The following is a 21,005-nucleotide window of genomic DNA, read 5'->3' on the forward strand; positions in this document are numbered from 1 at the left end:
GTGATATTAATTTTAATAAAAAAATGCAACCTTATCATAATCAACCAATTTGTTTCTTTTTTGTTATTGTAGTAAGTAGGTTTTTGTACAATTTATTTTTTTCTTTATTGACCGACCCATTTGTGTTTTCACTGTAATGAGACTACTACAAAGCCGGGCTGTGACCTTTTGATTTTGTATGAAAATAGATCAGTTGTTAATATTACATTGCCAGCATGACGACGTCACAGTGTTAAAACAGAGATGAAGGAATCAAATTTTGCAATAATTTCTTGCGATAGTACCATTCTTGGGATAACTAGAACACACCTCAAGTTTTTTTTTTCTCCTACCTTAGCTGTTGGTCTTGAAAGATAATTTTAGCGTAACCTTAACAAGCTAAGCTTAGTTAAGTTAACAAGTTAAGTTAAGCTCACGGGGCTTAAGGTGCTTGCGGTGCCTGAAAGCACCGTTGGTGGATCGAGAGGATCCGAAATGCCGTGTTTTGGACGACGTTGACTATTGACCATTTGGTCCGCAGGATCGGAAATGGTAACTTTCATGTTAAAAAAAAAGCATTTCGTTTTTTTATTTTTATTGCTTAGATGGTTGTACGAGCTCACAGCCCATCTGATGCTAATTGGTTACTAGAGCCCGTGTAGACATCCACAACGTAAATGCGCCACCCACCTTGAGATATAAGTTCTAAGGTCTCAAGTATAGTTACAACGGCTGCCCCACCCTTCAAACCGAAACGCAATACTGCTTCACGGCTGAAATAGGCAGGGCGCTGGTAACTACCCGCGCGGACTCACAAGGGGTCCTACCACCAGCAACAAGAGGTCCTACCACCAGTAACAAAAGGTCCTACCACCAGTGCGTTGCGACATATGGTCAGCGCAATTCAAAAAAAGATGAAAATCGTCATCTGTAGACGCCAAATGAAATTAAGAATTCTTTCAACAATGACACTATTCCAGAGCCTTCCTTGAAGTGCCAAACGTACAAAGCTTCACCTCGATCGGAAAAGCTACTAAAAACGAACTGTTTTTTTTTTTTAATACATAGGTAAGATCTGTAACAAGCGCGAACTGTGTCGGCCAATTGCATAATAGTCGGCCAATGGTACGGTCATCCAAATCCTTGGCAGCTGATTTGGATTACATTGCTCGCTAATATACTAGAGCAGAGGTGACAAACCATCATTATTTTTAATCCTGTTGATACTAGTCAGGATATTTGTCAGGTTAGGTATTGTCTCTTGGTCCCATGGTATCCATTTGCTACCTAAGCTGAGAGCCTTGAGAGGCTATTTCAGCGTAACCCTAACTTTTGTAGGTGAGCTCACGGGGCTCAAACCTGATGACGTTGCTAACACGAACCCTAACAAGAGCCGTGCTTCGCAGAATCTACCACCGGATCGGAAACGCGACCCACTGAGAAGTTCCGGCGAGAAACTCAGTGGGTTGTGTCTGAGAGCTAATTTACTCGTCGAGCCCTTCGTCGCAAGCGACGGGTTCGACGAGAACGGTGACCGGTGCTTGAAGTACCTAGAAGCACCGTTAGTGGATCGGGAGGATCCGAGATGACGTGTTTTGGGCGACGTCGACTGCTTTCCATTCTGTCCGCAGGATCGGGAATGATCCATTTGTTATTATTATTTCGCTTAACCCACAGCATTTATCTTTGCAATTAAAGACCCGTTTTATTTGGTATAAGTATCAACAATTTGTTTGTTTATAAATTGAATAGCTCAATGGCTTTTCTGTGAAGTCGCAAAAATGTCGCTCAAACCCAATAACTTTTCACCCCTCGATTTCGAACATACGAACCGCGTACCCAACTTAATTAAGAATGGCCGGCATCTCGAATTTTCTAAGCGCAAGCGAAACCGCGCCAATCGCCTGTCGGTACATGAAACCTTTAATTGTCTAAGTCTAGACATTGTAACCACATTCGGACGCGGAAGGTTATCGCGGGAAAGGCATATCCTAGTTGGATGACGTCATTTTCTTTGAAAACTGTATTCTACTCTCGGGTTTTTTTTTTATTGCTTTAATGGCTGGACGAACTCACAGCCCACCTGATGTTAAGTGGTTACTAGAGCCCATAGACATCTACAAAGTAAATGCGCCACCCACTTTGAGATATAAGTTCTAAGGTCTCAGTATAGTTACAACGGCTACCCCACCCTTCGAACCGAAACGCATTACTGCTTCACGGCGGAAATAGGCGGGGTGGCAGTACCTACCCGTGCGGGCTCACAGAGGTCCTACCACCAGCAAATTTTACAATTAGTATTCCGTGTAGTCTAAATTAGTCAATTAGGTAAAAGAACCGCTTGTAAAGGTAGCCCTCCCCAACCCCCCTGTAACACGGTGGATACCATCCTAGTGTTGTGCGATACAAAAAGTCGTCGTGGCCTAATAATTGTGTGTGGCTAAATAATTTTAAACAAAAATCTTGTTATCGTGTTGTAGAAGCTTCGTTTTATCAGAAGATTTTCGGGGTTACCTTTATTATTTTTAACGCGCTTTTGTTGGCTTGTTTGTTTGTATGTAACGGAATCTTTGAATAACCTTTTTTTTTCCTACCTAAGGTTACCAGCTAGGGGGTTATGTCAGCGTAACCGAGCGAGTAGGTGAGCTCACGGGGCTCAAGCCTGACGACGTTGGCTAACACTAGCCCTAGCAAGAGCGGTGCTTTTACAATCTACGCGAAGGTTCTGGTTAACAAGCTTTCATTGTGTTTGGAATGTATAGTTGTTTGTAAAAAAAATCTACCTAATCGTTGGTAGCCTAAGGGGCTATTCCAACTTAGTAGGTGAGCTCACGGGCTCAACCTGAGAGAATTGCTAACACTGGCTCTTACCAAGAGCAGCGCTTTGCTGAATCTACCACCGGATCGATAACGCGGCCCACTGAGAAGATCCGACGAGAAACTCAGTAGGGAGACAATGTGCACCTGTTCGAAGTTATTGTTAATACTCGTATGTTCTGCTGAAATCTTCAGATAATGCATCCTCCTTCAGTCAAAGAACCTGATCACTTCCATCCGTGACTTTCATCATAATGTGCCATTCTATGTTCGGTTACTCGGGGAACATTATAGATGGCGGAATTGAGCGTGACGTAGACGTGGTCAGCCCATGGGGGCGGTTCCACAACCTTACTAACCTTCCATTTTACCAACAAGAATTTGTTTTACAATATCATCTCCGTCTTTCACCCTATAATTATATCTGGTAGCAGAAACTAAACTCAAAAGTGTTCATTACCAGCGCCGGAAATAAAAATAATATTTTCCAAAGTCCGTGTTGTTTTTGTTCTAACTCTGATACATACGTACGAAATTTTATATGTAGTTACGTATCATATTATCGTAACGTCATATGTCTGCATTATTCAAGATAAAGTTCAAATAATGATGTAACATCGTATTTAAATTTGAATTAGAAAATAACATTTTGTATGAAGAGTAAATATTATTAGAGATACGTTCTAGATAAACTGGTATAGCACACATGGCTCTGGTGCGAGGCATCGAGATGACGACTCAGGGTTTTATTTTATTTTATTGCATAGATGGGTGGACGAGCTCACAGCCCACTAAATGCCGCCACCCACCTTGAGATATGAGTTCTAAGGTATCAGTATAGTTACAACGACTGTCCCACCCTTCAAACTGAAACGCATTACTGCTTCACGGCAGAAATAGGCAGGGTGGTGGTACCTATCCGCGCGGACTCACAAGAGGTCATACCACTAGTATGTATCAGACCTTCATCGTCCGCTGTTAAATTTCCATTTCTCATAAATGAGTCGACTATTATCAAAGGCGGCAATCTGACTTTTGGACAATGATTGGTAAATCAGAAAAACGAATTATTGACTTTGTATTCCATTGGCAGTCACAAAACTCTTCGGAACGACATCTTAGATAAATAACAGGTTAACTATTAACCTTTATTTAATGCAGGTTTTGAACCGTATTCTTTGAAGGAGACGATTATATTCAAATAAATCTGTATTGACATATCAATAAATTTTTTTTGTCCAAATGTACAGATTGCCGCCTTTGATAATAGACGACTCAAATATAGGATATTGGTAAGAACGGAACGTATGAAAAGAGAGCGTGAAACGGAACGTTAATATGTGAGTGAGAGAAAGCGATAAGATAGGGAAAAGAGAATGACCGAGAAAAGCAAGATGGCGAAGACGATTGAACGAGCAGGCCGTAAAAAGGGTGTAAGTTATTTTTTTTTATTATTTTAATAGGGATTATTTGAGGAGTGCAACAACCGAATATATTTTTTTTATGCGCCACAATGCCACTTCTTTTTTATCGTCCTTTTCTAGTGACCGCGACGGGTCATGCTAGATTCACCGAACAACTAGGTAACAACAGTGCTTCGCAGAATCTACCGCCGTATCGGAAACGCGACTCACTGAGGATATCCGGCGAGAAACTCAGTGGGCTTCCCAATTCTACATTTGTGCAACCATATCAAGCTTATCTTGAACCCTAAGCCGGTCAATAATGAGTAAGTACCGTCTCCGACTCGACCTTGAACCTTTATTTCCAACTGAGTTCATTCAGACCAGTATTAATTGCATTATGATGAATTAATTTTAAATTTGATATTTTACGTTTGTAGGCTATTAGGTTATATAGCTTTGGCCTTAATTGTCTGTAGTAGGGTTGTCAACAGACTGAGAATTGTTATGAATGATACTACACTTTATTCTTGAAATGCAGTGTAATAAGCGATGGAAACTTGGGATTTTGTTTCCTACCTATTCTAGTGACTTCGAGGGGTCATACTAAATTCACCGAGCGACTAGGTGAGTTAAAGGGGGGTCTAACCAAACGAATTTGCTAACACCAGCCCTAATAAGAGCAATGCTTCGCAGAATCTACCGCCGGATAAGAAGCACGGCATACTGAAAAGATTCGGTGAAGAAACTTCGGTGGGCTCTGTCTGAGGCACAACTCGATAATGGTTGGACTTTTCATTCTGTCAGGCGAATTGTCATCAATGGTCCCGCTGCTTAATTATGTCAGGGTTGACGGTACCGTGATATATTTCAGTGGGCGTCGCATCCATTTTACGAACACTACAGCTAGGAAACCATAAGTTATATGTAGTACTAGACATAGTTAACCAAACGAATTTGCTAACACCAGCCCTACCAAGAGGAGTACTTTGCAGATGCAACCGCCGGATCGAAAACGCGACCCACTGAGGATATACAACGAGAAACTTAGTGGGCTTCCCAATTCTATATTTATATTTAAACTATACTAGAGGTCCCGCAGTAGTCGAAATTCGACTATAATTAATCGGAATTGTCAGTTTGTACACTATTATGATTGTATTTTATACTTCTATAATCACAAATTTCGCCAAGACTACACTATAAAAAATATTAACAAAGACAAAGAGTATTTAATCTCAATTCAAATTGACAACAGACGTCAAGAACAAAAGTTTGACAATAATACATGGTATGTAATGTGTGTAATGTTTTCTTTATTGATTTAATGTATCTTTTAAGCATTATTTAAAAAAAATATTAGCATTGTGCACTTCTTCGCTATATTCTCTATAAGCGTGGAAAATTTCATACTCCTCCGTCCGCGCAATTTTCGTAAAAAGGGATACAAAGTTTTTGCTTCACGTATTAATATATAGATGCTTGTCGAAATAGAACGATGACATGACATTTGCGGTTAGCAAGCTGCATTGCTTCAACGATGGGAAACGTAATCCAAATAATAAATATTGTAAAAGCGAAAGTTTGTTTGTTTGTTACGCTTTCACTTCATACTTACTCAACCGATGATCGTGAAAATTTGTATACACAGGATCACAGAAATATACATAGGGATAAGTTTAGATTAAGGAAAAAAAAACCTATTTCCAGGGCTTGAGATTTTTCATTTAATTAACGCAAATGAAACCTCTTATAAAAAGCTGCCGGAATTGCCGAAAATAATGGAATGATAATTTAAAAAAAAAAGAGAGCTTATCTCGTAAAACAAGTTTTAATTGCATAAGTAAAATATTAGAGAAAACGTATGAAAATAATAAATAAAAAACTAATAAAATACTAGGTATCACATGAATAACTGTTTTATTATATTGCCTATAATATTTATATGATTTTTAAGGTTATGTTAAATAGGTCATTAATTTGGTTGTGGTTGTGGTAATCATGTTCTTATCAATCTAATTATCAAATAATGTTCATTTAAATACTATTTAAAAAAAACTATAATTACCTCTAGAATGGCGGCACATAATGTTCAAAAAGAAAAGGAAGAATCATTGAAAAACTAACGCATAAATAATTTTGACAGTTGGCAGAGAATAGTTTTTTTTTTTAAATAAACAAAAGCAAAGGTATCCATTTAAGAATATTTACTTTACAAGTACTTTCGAAAATCTTTTATGTTACCTACAAAACCAGTTATAATGCATTCATAAGAGAAGTCTTCGCGGCCTTCACGTCAAGGTTCGGCTAGAAATCTAAAGAGTTTTAGAGTATAATTTAGTATTTTGTTTGGAAACAAAGCGAGTGCTGTATACGATTTATGTTTCCTTTAAAATTTCGATCAACTTTTGATTTCCTCATCTTATTGTGTGCTGTATTCAATTGAATCGATATTTTGTATACTTGTTATTAACGTAGTGACATGTGCCCACGTTATATTCATACCACAATCAAATGTCCTCAAATGACGAAACTCTGCGCCGGATACATTCGTTTATGGACAACCAACGAATATCGGTTAATTTTTTTTTAATTTTATAAATCGTTAATCACAATTTTTAATGTACCCACAACAGAAAATATTTCTCAACGAAACTTAAAAGTATTCGTCTAAAAATCTAAAATACATATTATATAATTCTTCAATATTAATAATCTACTGACCTGGAGTTAGTTTTGCCGCTTTTCGATCCGTTCGCGCCATATTCAATCTCACTGCCTAAATAACTGTTTACCAATGGAACATCACCGTCCGCCATCATTATGATTGAGGACGAAGAAAAAAAAACACAGGCACACAATAAAAAAAAAAAAACGACTAAACAGATTTGTACAATAAAAATTCAAATATAGAATTACGTATTAACAAAAGACGTTTTAGAGGTTAGAACACAACGCGCTCCGCTGACGTCCGACGTTGCACTAAGGATGGCCAGCTATTATTGATATTATTTTAATGATGATGATACACGCAGTGTACTGTGGCACAGTTCATACAACATGTGACATCCGACGAACGGACCCGACAGTTCGTTTACAGTGATAATTGAATAGCTTTATGCTACAATGCACAAGTAAAATATAAAAACGGAATAAATCGAATAATTATTGTGCATAGGGAAACAATTTTTTTTAGTAAATTAATATTGAAGTTGTTTTAATTTTTCTGCACAGCGGTCGACAATTGAAAGGCGACTGTTGCTAATTTCGGTTTTGCTTTCATTTAAATCAGAGTGAATGTGAGTACTGTTTCGACTTGGTCATAAACGTTGTGAAAACTTTAAGGACGTTATTAAACTTAGTCGTATTTTACTGTTAAATATATGTTCCTTATTGTTCAGAGCTGAGATTGTGGACGCCCAGTATTACACAATCGTGACTATGCCAATGATAATGTCAATACGGATAGGCTGTAATGTCGAGTCGTGACTACGTAAAGTCACTGGCATTCGCGAAACAATTGTTAATGAAAACCAGACCGCAAAGTTACTTATTATGCTACTAAATTTTGAAAGTACAAATACTTATAATGCTACAAAATATAATTTGTTTCTTTAATGATTCCTTAACAATGAAAACCTATGTTCACTGCGGTCAAATTAAGCAATACGTAGAATAATTTCTATAGCCCATTGAAAATACATATAGATATTGTGTTGCTTAGCCTCCAAGTAGCAAGCTAGCGATTGAGATCAGATTTAAGTAGGTATTTAAAGACCATGATGTCATCACATAGGAGTCAAACAATTCATAAGGTCACGCTACATCGCCTCAAATTCTGAACGGATTGATATGTAGTATGGCTTAAGCTAAGATACATATTATCCGAGTAAAATCTTTTTGTTGAACGGTTTTAGGTTGCTTTACGAACAAGTTACTAGAAAAAGCTTTCGTCGTTTAGATTTCAAGAATTTTATGTTATTTTCACAAGGAATTCTGACATATTTGGTATACACCGGGCGATGACATCGAGGGGTGTGGCTATGTGGCATAAGCGTAATTTTTGCAACTTTAGAGCAGAGCCATATAAAGTATAAAATTTGGAAAAAAAATTCATGATAAAAAACTTGTACTACGCGTACTAGTTCTCGTGTACGCTCGTCAAATGTGTACATGAATTGACAATTCAAAAGACACTTGGTGGTCTGTTATCGATTTATTTCAATTTTTTATTTAAGATGCACACGGATATTTGCGGTTAAAATCGCCACTATAACAAACAAACAAACTTATAGTCTGTATTTTATATCGAGAGGTAAAAGGTTTAAGTGACATTTTTGCAACTTTACACGAGAGGCATATGAAGTTTAAAATTTGGAAAAAATATAACAGAAAGCTTCTTCAGCTATTTGAATGGAGTAAACTTAATTGATGTTCAATTAAGAACACCGTACTGTTGATGTTAATAATAAATAAAACGCACCTTTAATTATTGAGATAAATGTGGTGTATTACTTTTTTTTTTATTGCTTCGGTGGGTGGACGAGCTCACAGCCCAACTGGTGTTAAGTGGTTACTGGAACCCATAGACATCCACAACATAAATGCGCAACCCACCTTGAGATATAAGTTCTAAGGTCTCATGTATAGTTACAACGGCTGTCCCGCCCTTCAAACCGAAACGCATTACTGCTTCACGGCAGAAACAGGCAGGGTGGTGGTACCTAACCGCGCGGACTCACAAGAGGTCCTGCCACCAGTAATTATGCAAATTATAATTTTGCGGGTTTGATTTTTATTGCACGATGTTATTCCTTCACCGTGGAAGTCAATCGTGAACATTTGTTGAGTACGTATTTCATTAGATAAATTGGTACCCGCCAGCGAGATTCGAACACCAGTGCATCGCTCGAGACGAATGCACCGGACGTCTTATCCTTTAGGCCACGACGACTTTATAAACATTTAACCACTAGACATGAAACTGTCCTCATCGTGTGTCAGCTGATTTTTATATGTTATTTTAAAAGGGTAGTAAAGCGTATATTCCAGTTTTAGTCGGTGGTGCTTGTCCTTTTTATTGCCCTAATAAGATACCAGTATGATTTCCGCTGGATGTCGAGTAAGCACCGTCATAAACATCATCAATGCTTTTTTTACCTGTGCTCATAGCCTTGAGAGGCTATTTCAGCTTCATCCTAACGTGTGTACGTGAGCTCACGGGGCTCAAACCGGAGTGTTGCTAACGCTGACCCTTAGCAAGAGCAGTGCTTCGCAGAATCTACCACCGGATCGGAAACGTGACCCACTGAGAAGATCCGGCGAGAAACTCAGTGGGCTGTGTCTATGGGTTAATTCACTCGTCCAGCCCTTCGTCGCAAGCGACGGGTTCGACGAGGACGATGACCGGTGCTTGTGGTGCCTAAAAGCACCGTTAATGGATCGGGAGAATCCGTAATGACGTGCTTTGGGCGACGATGCTAAGTGTTAGGCTACTCCCGCGCCTAATTGCTTCAAATTTTGTTTTAAATCTTCTGTAATTGAAATTTCGAATTCGGGTCGAAAGACCGACAACTTCATTCTCTTTGTGAGGTCTTATCTGAAGCTATTAAAAAACTGTACAAGCACCGACAGAGATAGGCTGTGTGAAAGCGAGACGGAAATCGAATCATTGTTGCTACACAAAATCTAATCTATATATTAATACGTGAAGCAAAAACTTTGTATCCCTTTTTACGAAAATTGCGCGGACGGAGGAGTATGAAATTTTCCACACTTATAGAGAATATAGAGAAGAAGTGTACAATGCTAACATTTTTTTTAAATAATGCATAAAAGATACATTAAATCAATAAAGAAAACATGACACACACTACATACCATGTATTTGACGCACACACGCATGCATACTATTTATTGTCAAACTTTTGTTCTTGACGACTGTGGTCAAATTGAGAATAGATTAAATATTGTTCGTCTTTATTCATATTTTTTTATAGAGTAACCTTGGCGAAATGTGTGATTATAAAAGTATAAAATACAATCATAATAGTGTACAAACTTACAATACCAATTCATTATAGTCGAATTTCGACTACTGCGGGACCACTAGTAACTTTTAAAGTTGCTTGAAACGACACAAAAACTATACAATACTGATTCGGCTGATGGTGTTTCTAGAAACTTCGCGAGAATAATGAACACAACAACATAGCTAGACGTTAATTATAATAAACAAAATTAAACCCTATTCTGTTTGGGTGTTGGCTTCTATTTTCATAATTACGGTCAGAGGTTCATTAGTGCTGGTTTTTATTTTCTTAGACAATTAAACCGAGAAATCCGTTAAGCTGAATAACCGTAGACGTGTACTTTAGCAATGGATGACAATGGATTTGACGACCTTTTTGTTGAAAGAGATCGCTTTGTCGCGGTACCTATTACAAAACAAGAGATATTTGAGTTATGCCTGAATCGCACTAGTAACATTTTGTTCTTATTTATACGATTAAGGTTTTTTTTTTCTACCTATGCTGATAGCCTCGAGAGGCTATTTCAGCTTCGCCCTAACATGTAGGTGAGCTCACGGGGCTCAAGCCAGAGTGTTGCTAACACTGGCCCTAGCAAGAGCAGTGCTTCGCAGAATCTACCTCCGGTTTGGAAACGCGACCCACTGAGAAGATCCGGCCAGAAATTCATTGGGCTGTGTCTGTGGGAAGGCTTATTATTGTTCGGAACTTGTATAATAAAACATTGGTGAGCCTTTGCTGTTTAAGTGAAACTGGAAAGACCTCCAACAGTAATGCTTCATTCCCAAAAAAAACATTAGAAGCATCGGTCGACAGATTAATTTTACCCGCTCGGTGGAAGATCTTCTTCATATATCTTTTCTTAACCTTCAATATAAACAACAAAAGTTGATTTTTAATCTTCGAGAATTCCATGTTGAATTTCTAATAACGGTATCACAGCAGTCTCAAAAAATATTCAGACCTGCTTTAAGCACTTTACTGGTGGTAGGACCTCTTGTGAGTCCGCACGGGCAGGTACCACCGCCCCGCCTATTTCTGCCGTGAAGCAGTAATGCGTTTCGGTTTGAAGGGTGGGGCAGCCGTTGTAACTCTACTGAGACCTTAGAACTATATCTCAAGGTGTGTGGCGCATTTACGTTGTAGATGTCTATGGGCTCCAGTAACCACTTAACACCAGGTGGGCTGTGAGCTCATCCACACATCTAAGGAATAAAAAAATAAAAAAAAACTTTCATTTTGGGTCGGTTTGGTCGGATTTATTGTGCAAATTCGAGCTTAGCGGGATCTATTATTTTGGAATAGTCTTTTTTAAGTACAAACTTAGATTTATTCTCTAGCAAGACCAAAACTACGCATAATATAGTTTTTTTTTTTTTTACTTTAGCCGATCTTACTTTATATGGGGTCAGTCCTTCTGGCCTCGCAGTGTTTGAATGATAAATGTTGTTCGAGCAATTTCTCCTCCAAATTGAGTTTGGTAGTGGTACCTGGAGGGCTTGTTTACATTCGGGCTAGGGTCGAGCTTTTTTATTATTATTATTGTTATTATTATGTATCTAGTCAAGTTGCAGGCCACGCGGAGGACGTTTTAAAAAATAGAAATTATATTTTAGGAATGTTTATTCCACACCGAATCTAGCTTAAGGCTGACTTATTACTAATCTTAATTTAACGAAAACGGTGTCAGACCACCGGTCCAGTGGATGGCGTCGTCTGCAAATTCCACAACTCAGCAGTTGAGTTCGCCGAAGATCTGCCTTTGCATACTTGCGTCAGTCAGCATAGGTGCCCGACGTAATTATCTATATTTTATACTAGCTTTTGCCCGCGACTTCGTCCGCGTGGAATAGTTACTTTGGCATAATGCTAAATTTTACCCCCCACTTCATTTACGTAGAAAGTGAAAATATTTTGAAACATTATTTATTGGTGCTCCACTTATATTGGTCTGACCGTGATGTTATATAGCCTATATATTGGTCGTCGTGGCCTAACGGATAAGACGTCCGGTGCATTCGTGTTGAAGCGATGCACCGGTGTTCGAATCCCGCAGGCGGGTACCAATTTTTCTAATGAAATACGTACTCAGCAAATGTTCACGATTGACTTCCACGGTGAAGGAATAACATCGTGTAATAAAAATGAAACCCGCAAAATTATAATTTGCGTAATTACTGGTGGTAGGACCTCTTGTGAGTCCGCACGGGTGGGTGCCACCGCCCCGCCTATTTCTGCCGTGAAGCAGTAATGCGTTTCGGTTTGAAGGGTGGGGCAGCCGTTGTGACTATACTGAGACCTTAGAACTATATCTCAGGGTGTGTGGCGCATTTACGTTGTGGATGTCTATGGGCTCCAGTAACCACTTAACATCAGGTGGGCTGTGAGCTCGTCCACACAGCTAAGCAATAAAAAATAAAAAAAAAACCTTCCTCAATAAATGGGCTATCTAACACTGAAAGAATTTTTCAAATCGGACCAGTAGTTCCTGAGATTAGCGCGTTCAAACAAACAAACTCTTCAGCTTTATATATTTACTAGCGACCCGCCCTCGCTTCGCTTCGGAAACATTAAAACACACATGAAACCAAGAAAAAAATAAAAAAATAATAAAAAAAAGTAGCCTATGTTCATCAGGGACAATGTCGGCTTCTAATGGAAAAAGAATTTTTCAAATCGGTCCAGTAGTTTCGGAGCCTATTCGAAACAAACAAACAAACAAATCTTTCCTCTTTATAATATTACTAGCGACCCGCCCTCGCTTCGCTTCGGAAACATTAAAACACACATGAAACCAAAAAAATAAAATAAAAAAAGTAGCCTATGTTCATCAGGGACAATGTCGGCTTCTAATGGAAAAAGAATTTTTCAAATCGGTCCAGTAGTTTCGGAGCCTATTCGAAACAAACAAACAAACAATTCTTTCCTCTTTATAATATTATTATATTATATTATATTATGGTATAGAGTATAGATTATTTTATATAATTTTACAATTTTTTTGCTATTTGCATAACTATACGGAATTTTAAAACATTGCTTATTTTAGGAGTGAGTTTCAAAATACATGTTATGTCTTCCGATTCTGGTGGTAGCTGAATCCATACGATTAGGCATCACCTACTCTGCGTATTTCTGCAGCGAACCATTAATGCGTTTCTGGACTCCAGATGGAAGGAAGATTGTACACTCGTCTCAGTACTTAAAACAAAATACCTTTCCTCAAATTCTGTTCTAAAAAAGAAAATATTATTAATTTTTTTTTGATGGGAGACATTTAACAACATCAACAAAAAACAACTAGGACTCTTAGCAAAAACACTCTCATTAATACACGCTTAAAGAAAGACAGGAAATGCCGAATTTCACTTCATAAACAATTGCACTTAATAATACAATAAATAAATAAACTTTAGTGCATTATAAAGAGGCAACCTTTGTTCGAGACAAGGTCACACGAAACACGTATTGTTGCTCAAATGACATTGCGCGAATCATTCGTTGATGAATTAGCTGTAATTAAGCTTTGTTTTCTTGTATTATTAATTTTTTTTTTACGTCCAATTACTTACCGACATACAGCAATTAAGCATGTAGTTTTTTTATAAATAAAATGTTATTGTTTTCACAGATTTTTCTGTTTCAAAATGACAAATGGGTTTTTTTTTTGGATAGTCGGGTATTCCTGTTTTGTTTGTGATAATATTATCGAGATCAGTGTAGTAAAGTAATGTGTATGCTTTTTTTTCATATTTCAAATTATTCTGGCTATGAGTTCTATCTAAATGCGACGTATTTATTTACAATAACTTTTTAACTCTCAGACACAGCCCACTGAGTTTCTCGCAGGATCTTCTCAGTGGGTCGCGTTTCCGATCCGGTGGTAGATTCTGCGAAGCACGGCTCTTGCTAGGGTTCGTGTTAGCAACGACGTCAGGTTTGAGCCCCGTGAGCTCACCAACAGCTCGGCGATTCTAGAATAACCTGTCGAGCTTGCTAGAATAGGTAGGAAAATAAATCTATATTTTTAATTAAACTTGAATTAAGCTTACTCCATTCGAATAGCTGAGGACTTTTTTTTGTTATGATATTTATTCCAAATTTTAAACTTTAAATGGCTTTCGTGTAATGTTGCAAAAATATCGCTCGAACCAAATAGTCTTTCATCCCTCAATATGAATTTTATATTACTTAATAAAATACACGTGCGTCATCTCGCTTACCGCCGTCCTCTACCGGCTGGCCGAGCGTACGTCACAGAGGATAATCTGTACCATGCGGTGTCATCGCGATGTTTTGGTATTTCCGCGAACAGACAACAGAACAACCGAATGGTATATTCATAAACACAAGTGTTAGATGAATTATTTTAAATGAAAAATTAAAAAAAACTAACAAAATACGCTTTTATAGAAAATCCAACTAAAAAATAGAAAATACATTTGAATTAAAAATAGTGTATGAAAAATGGATTTTATTGTAAAAAAGCGTGGGGTGCATGGTATAAGTACTTTTATTACTGAAAAGCACCCCACGCTTTTCAAATTTCAATTGTTTCAATTTGTTTTTAAATATTGAAATGTCATCGGTCCTTAATAGGTACCTATACCAAATTTCGAGCTAATCCGAGGTTTTGAAAGGGTTCAAAATCATGTTCAAAGATTCCGTTACAAACATACATAAATATTTTTTTATTGCTTAGATGGATGGACGAGCTCACAGCCCACCTGGTGTTAAGTGGTTAGTGGGGCCCATAGACATCTACAACGTAAATGCGCCACCCACCTCGAGATATAAGTTCTAAGATCTCAGTATAGTTACAACGGCTACCGCACCCTTCGAACCGAAACGCATTACTGCTTCACGGCGGAAGTAGGCGGGGTGGTGGTACCTACCCGCGCGGACTCACAAGAGGTTCTACCACCAGGAAGTGGCTGTTAGCAAATTCCACAATTCCCGTCTGAGGCCGTGCTCGCCCACCTGTCCAGGATAAACTGGAAAGGTTAACAGGAACCCCACTCTCCATATTCCTAAGTACTGCCTAACGTCAGTGGAGCCGTGTGGCTTCTCTGTCTGTTTTAGCTAACTAATGTTCGCCTAACGAAGGAAATTCGACCATATTCAAACCGACGGTCAAACCTACATATATAAAACAAAGTCGCTTTCTCTGTCCCTATATCCCTATGTATGCTTAAATCTTTAAAACTACGCAACGGATTTTGATGCGGTTTTTTTATAGATAGAGTGATTGAAGAGGAAGGTTTATATGTATAATAACATCAATTAAATAGTGGAGAAATCAATAATATAATAAATTGCAGTTTCGAAAGCGAAGCGAAGGCGGGCCGCTAGATAATTATAAGTAGGTATGTATTAAATTGACTTTTTTGTTGTTGCTAGTACTACAGTCAAGACCTATATATTATTCCTTGAAGTCGTCGTGGCCTAAAGGATAAGACGTCCGGTGCATTCGTATATAGCGATGCAACGGTGTTCGAATCTCGCAGGCAGGTACCAATTTTTCTAATGAAATACGTACTTAACAATTGTTTACGATTGACTTCCACGGTGAAGGAATGACATCGTGTAATAAAAATCAAACCCGCAAAATTATAATTTGCGTAATTACTGGTGGTAGGACCTCTTATGAGTCCGCACGGGTAGGTACCACCGCCCCGCCTATTTCTGCCGTGAAGCAGTAATGCGTTTCGGTTTGAAGGGTCTATGGGTTCCAGTAACCACTTAACACCAGGTGGGCTGTGAGCTCGTCCAACCATCTAGGCAATAAAATAAAATAAAATCGTTTTTGTTGTTGACTGCACTATATGAAAACCTATTTCCGAATTTTGTTTTTTTTAAACTTAAAACTAAGGCTAGTAAATAATCTATATATTAATACGTGAAGCCAAAACTTTGTACTTACTCCTTTTTTCGAAAATTGCGCGGACGGAGGACTATGGAATTTCCCACACTTATAAATATTATAAACAAGAAGTACACAATGCTAATTTTTTTTTTTTAAATCAATAAATAAAACTTTACACACACTACTATGTATTTGACACACACATACGCATATAACATACTCTGTTGTTTATTGTTTAATTTCTGTGATCAAATTAAGAATAGATTATTATTGTTTGTCTTTAATATTATTTGCCTATAGCGTAGCCTTGGCGAAATCAGTCATTAAAGAAGCATAGTCTTTGGCAAGAGACCCTTAATGATATTTAAGCTTATAATTTAAATAAATTATGATCGAAATTCGATCACAAGGCGACCACTAGTTAAAATAAATATATGAGATAATGAGAGAGAGAGAGATAGAGGAGATTGTGATGTTTATCTAATCTTAACAGACTTCAAAAAAGGAGGGGGTTCTAAATGCGACTGTTTTTTTAAATATGTATGTAAGTACCTAAGAACTTTTTTTGGGCAAATAGATAGTAGGTATATTGTTGCCCTATTTAAATTTTATCGAGAATGACAAAGTTGTTTTTGAAATTATGATAGTGACAATAATAATTGTTTTAAGTAATTTTAATGAAAAATTAATTAATTTCGCCTACATATATTGATAAATATTCTCAATCTACATATTTTGTCGAAGTAGGTTTTCTTGTTTTTTATGATTTTGTATTATGTCTTTACCTTTTTCTATATTCATAACAATATTACTTATTTTACTAGAAACACTTGTTTATTATTGTATTATTGTACTACTAGCCTTTCATCGGTTCGTATACATATTACGCGCGGTCCACGCTCCGCGTATTTATGTAGCTGCAAATGTCCACATTCGCCATTTTGATTGCTCATTACGTTGTTGACAATTCAAAAACATTTCCGTCCATTTCTCTATCTCGTTCTAAAATATGAACTTAGAAAAGGACAAGATCGTTTTATTTTTTTTATTTTTTTCTGCTTCAAGCGCTGATAACATGAAATGTTTTTTTTTTTGTAAATTTTACTCGGGATTTCCATTTTTTTTTTGTTTACACGTAATTAGAGACGATAAAGCTTGTTCCTAAAATTTGCTGTATAGTATTTTATTATGAGAATGAATGTTGTTTGTCATGTTTTTTTCACATCGTTGGCGGTAAGTAATTGATACGTGGGATTACGAAATTATGTACCAACATTATAGGAATGATCCAGCGACTTTTGCGTTATTGTTGCCAGTTATTTTTATTTATGTACAGAGATATAGATTTTAGTAGACACAATTAGCCCTTTTTGCGTTTTTTTATTGTCATTTTGTGCTAAGTGATTTATTAATTGGAATTTATAAACAGTTAGCTATCAGTTATCAGAATCTTCAACTTCACTCACCATCAGCTGGGCCGTATGATCGTCTGCCTACAAAAGCAATAAAAAAAAAGATGCGAATGTTGCGATGGATGTGTGGAGTTACGAGAATGGATAGAATACGGAATGAATATGTTAGAGGGAGTCTGAAAGTGGCACCTGTGACAGAGAAGCTGAGGAGTGCGCGTTTGGGATGGTATGGACATGTGATTAGACGAAATGAAAATGAGATTGGCAAGAGAGTGTTAACTATGAATATGGAAGAATATAGAGGAAGAGGTAGAGCTAAGAAGAAATGGATGGATTGCGTGAAAGACGATATGTGTAGAAGGGGAGTGAGCGAAGAAATGGTACTTTTTTTCCTACCTATGCTGATGCCTGAGAGGCTATTTCAGCTTCATCCTAACGTGTAGATGAGCTCACGGGGCTCAAACCGAAAGCGTTTGCTAACACTGGCCCTACCAAGAGCAGTGCTTCGAAGACTCTACCACCGCATCGGAAACGCGACCCACTGAGAAGATCCGGCGAGAAACTCAGTGGGCTGTGTTTATGGGTTAATTCACTCGTCGAGCCCTTCGTCGCAAGGACGTGTTTAGGGCGACGTCGACTATTTACCATTCGGTCTACAGGATCGGTTATGTAGTTCCCGGCGGCCACGACAAGAGGGTTTTCCCGTCGTGCTGCCTTCTCAAAGTGGCGCATTGATGCCGACTGTAGATACTTACTGATTGAGTCAAGCTCCAGGTCATCATGGAGATCCACGTTCCTTAGGAACCACAATGGTATATGATAGGTGAGTATGGAAGGAGAAAACATGTTGCGCCGACCACGGGTGACAGGGAGTAGGACAGGACAATGATGATAGATAATAAATAACAAGACAAAGATCAAACAAACCTGTTTATTACACAACGCGCGACGCAACATTCAGAGTCGCTAATTACTGCACCATCGAGTCAATCAACACTACTCAACCCTATCCTTGAACACCAGCAGCTTCATTGAACCGCAACAATTAGCAATTAGAAAACAAAAAAAAAAAAAAACAACCGCCACACCACAGACAAAGCGAAAGTAAGCAATCAGAGAAAGCAACTATTATTACAGGGTTCACCAATTACAGGCCTGCGGGTGCTCGCGTAGGCCAATCACGTCTTCTGAAAGCGTACAAGAACCGTTTTCGGCGGCAACGTTCGATGGCCGCTAATACTAATGTCATACGGTGAAAATTTACGACAACAATGGCGGCCGTGTTCGCATTTTATTCTACGGATGCATAAATTATCGTTAAATAATTTTGTAAGTAGACAAGCTCTAACAAAAACCGACTTCGAATAGAAAAAAAATATGTCAAACGAGGCTTGCGAAGAGCACTCAGTGGTAAGTAACACCTTAGCTGTGCCCGTGGCATTGTTGAAGTCAATAAGCGACAGTAACCACAATCCAAAATCCGTTTGCCTACAAAGAACATAGAGGTCCATGGAGGAACAATAATGTTATGTCAGCTTGAAAACGATGAGGACTTTTTGGCGGGAACGCAAGAACTGAAGTTGTGTGATTTGTTTTATTTTGTCTATTTAGCGTTTCTTCAGGTTTAAATGTGTAATAACGGCGGTTTAATAGCTGTTTAGTATCTGTGAAAGTGCACAAATGTGGGAAAATAAAACAAAGCCGCTGGACGTAGCTCCTCGGGATCCTCTATAAAGTATCAATAAATGACCACCATTTTACTCAAGTCATATTTCATCATATATCATCTCATCTCATGTTTCGTATTAATCTACTTCATTTCATTTCACTTCATATTATCATTTTTCATACATAAAAAAAAGATTAGACTGTATGGTATGACTGACACCTTTGCCTTTCCAGTTGGAAAAATAAAACTACTACTACTGAAAACGGAGACCGAGTACTATATCAGTGGCTCTGCGGTACTAGCTTGTAATCATTGAACCGGTCGCTGTATTCGAGATTGAGCACGTATTAATGGGTCATTAAGATATGAGTTCGGAGACTCGGCTGTCTTGGATAGCGCTTGGGTTATACCAGAAATGGACAGGACGGTGTTATCCGTACAAACCGTGCAGGCTCAAAGGACGCTGTACCAATAGCGAATACACAAATTATTGCGTCATTAATGTTTATTGTCGTCTGCCTACAAGGGCAATAAAAAAAAAAAAAAAAAAAAAATACTAGTGGCCCCTCAGTAGTCGAAAATCGACTTTAATTAATTGAAATTATAAGTTTGAACATTATTAAGGTTCTATTGTCAAAGACTACACTTCTATAATCACAGATTTCGCCAAGGCTACACTAGACAAATAATATTCAAGATAAACATGATTAATCTATTGTGTTAGTCTATCTATAAGTAGAATTATTTTGTCCGTGCAGTTTGGGTCATAAAAATCGGAGCGGTGAAGCGAGTATTTCGCTCTCTCTTCCACTCGCGAGCCTTATGGACGGGCATAGTGATGCGCATTATTGTGGTCGATAAACGTTATCGATAGTGTATTTAGTTTTATCATTTTGTGGGTTAGTGATAAAAATGAAAGAAAAAATCACTAATCGAACACTTACACCACATATCGCCGCAGCAAGTTAACGAGAACGGCAGAAATTAGCACTTTGTAACTTTTCGGGAGCTATTCTTATTTCAGCGAATTTTTTTAACACATTGTTGATAACAACACGTGCAAATATTATTTTGAATAAATTCTGCCGTTTTGATACAAAACAAAGGAGTAGCCATTGTGTCACTAAAGAAATTCAGAGAACGAATGCATAAAAACACATTTCTCTTCGACATAATGTTCTATAACTTGCAGGTAAGCACAAATGACTCATAACATAACAATGTCTCACCACCCTTCGTATACCACCCCGCCACCATGTACCTGACTTCGATGACTCATTTGTTTTTATCGATAATGGCGCTGCGCCCGCGCAACATGCTCACCGCCCTAGCCGGGCTATGTTTTATGGCCCAAACTGCACGGACAAAATAATTCTACTATAGTCAAATTGAGTTGACCACAGACTTAAACAATAAATATATATATGTGTGTGTGTGTCAAATACATGGTAGCGTGTGTGATGTTTTTTATTTATTTACTTATTGTATTTTTTATGTATAGTAATAAAAAAATATTAGCATTCTGCACTCCTTCTCTATATTCTCTATAAGTGTAGGAAAATCATACTCCTCCGTCCGCGCGATTTTCGTAAAAAGGGTTACAAAATTTTTGCTTCACGTATTAATATGTAGATAATTCCTTCGTCGTGGATGTTCTTGTTATTTTCTTAAAAGTACCTACTGATTTGAATATAGTCGTATCAATTTATACAAGAAGACCTTGCAACTTGTCCGTTTTTTTTTTTATGATTGAAGGATTACTGGTGGCCCGGAGGCCTTTCCAGTTTCACCAGGACATGTGAGCGAGCAAAGGCTCAGCCAGAAGGGGTG

At 37.9% G+C, this 21,005-nt stretch overlaps 1 protein-coding gene and 1 long non-coding RNA gene across 3 annotated transcripts in view; one reads left to right on the forward strand and one right to left on the reverse strand.

Annotated features, from left to right (window-relative positions):
- LOC149503418 (uncharacterized) overlaps positions 1–4,043 on the forward strand; it is a 28,968-nt gene extending 24,925 nt beyond the window's left edge. The window contains exon 2 of the long non-coding RNA XR_016324778.1: positions 3,801–4,043. This is a non-coding gene — a long non-coding RNA (uncharacterized LOC149503418). The remainder of the gene's footprint in view (positions 1–3,800) is intronic.
- ced-6 (PTB domain-containing adapter protein ced-6) overlaps positions 1–21,005 on the reverse strand; it is a 68,691-nt gene that overhangs the window by 45,777 nt on the left and 1,909 nt on the right. Inside the window, exon 1 of one of the 2 annotated variants that reach the window (XM_089735921.1) lies at positions 6,924–7,281. The exons of the other annotated variant lie outside the window; for it this stretch is intronic. Coding sequence (XP_089592047.1) covers positions 6,924–7,021 — 98 coding nt within the window. The 5' untranslated portion in view covers positions 7,022–7,281. Of the gene's footprint in view, positions 1–6,923; positions 7,282–21,005 lie in introns of those variants that run through there. 2 annotated transcript variants of the gene reach the window in all.

The sequence above is a fragment of the Bombyx mandarina genome, chromosome 02, assembly GCF_030267445.1.
Source record: "Bombyx mandarina strain Sakado chromosome 02, ASM3026744v2".
Classification (NCBI taxonomy): domain Eukaryota; kingdom Metazoa; phylum Arthropoda; class Insecta; order Lepidoptera; family Bombycidae; genus Bombyx; species Bombyx mandarina.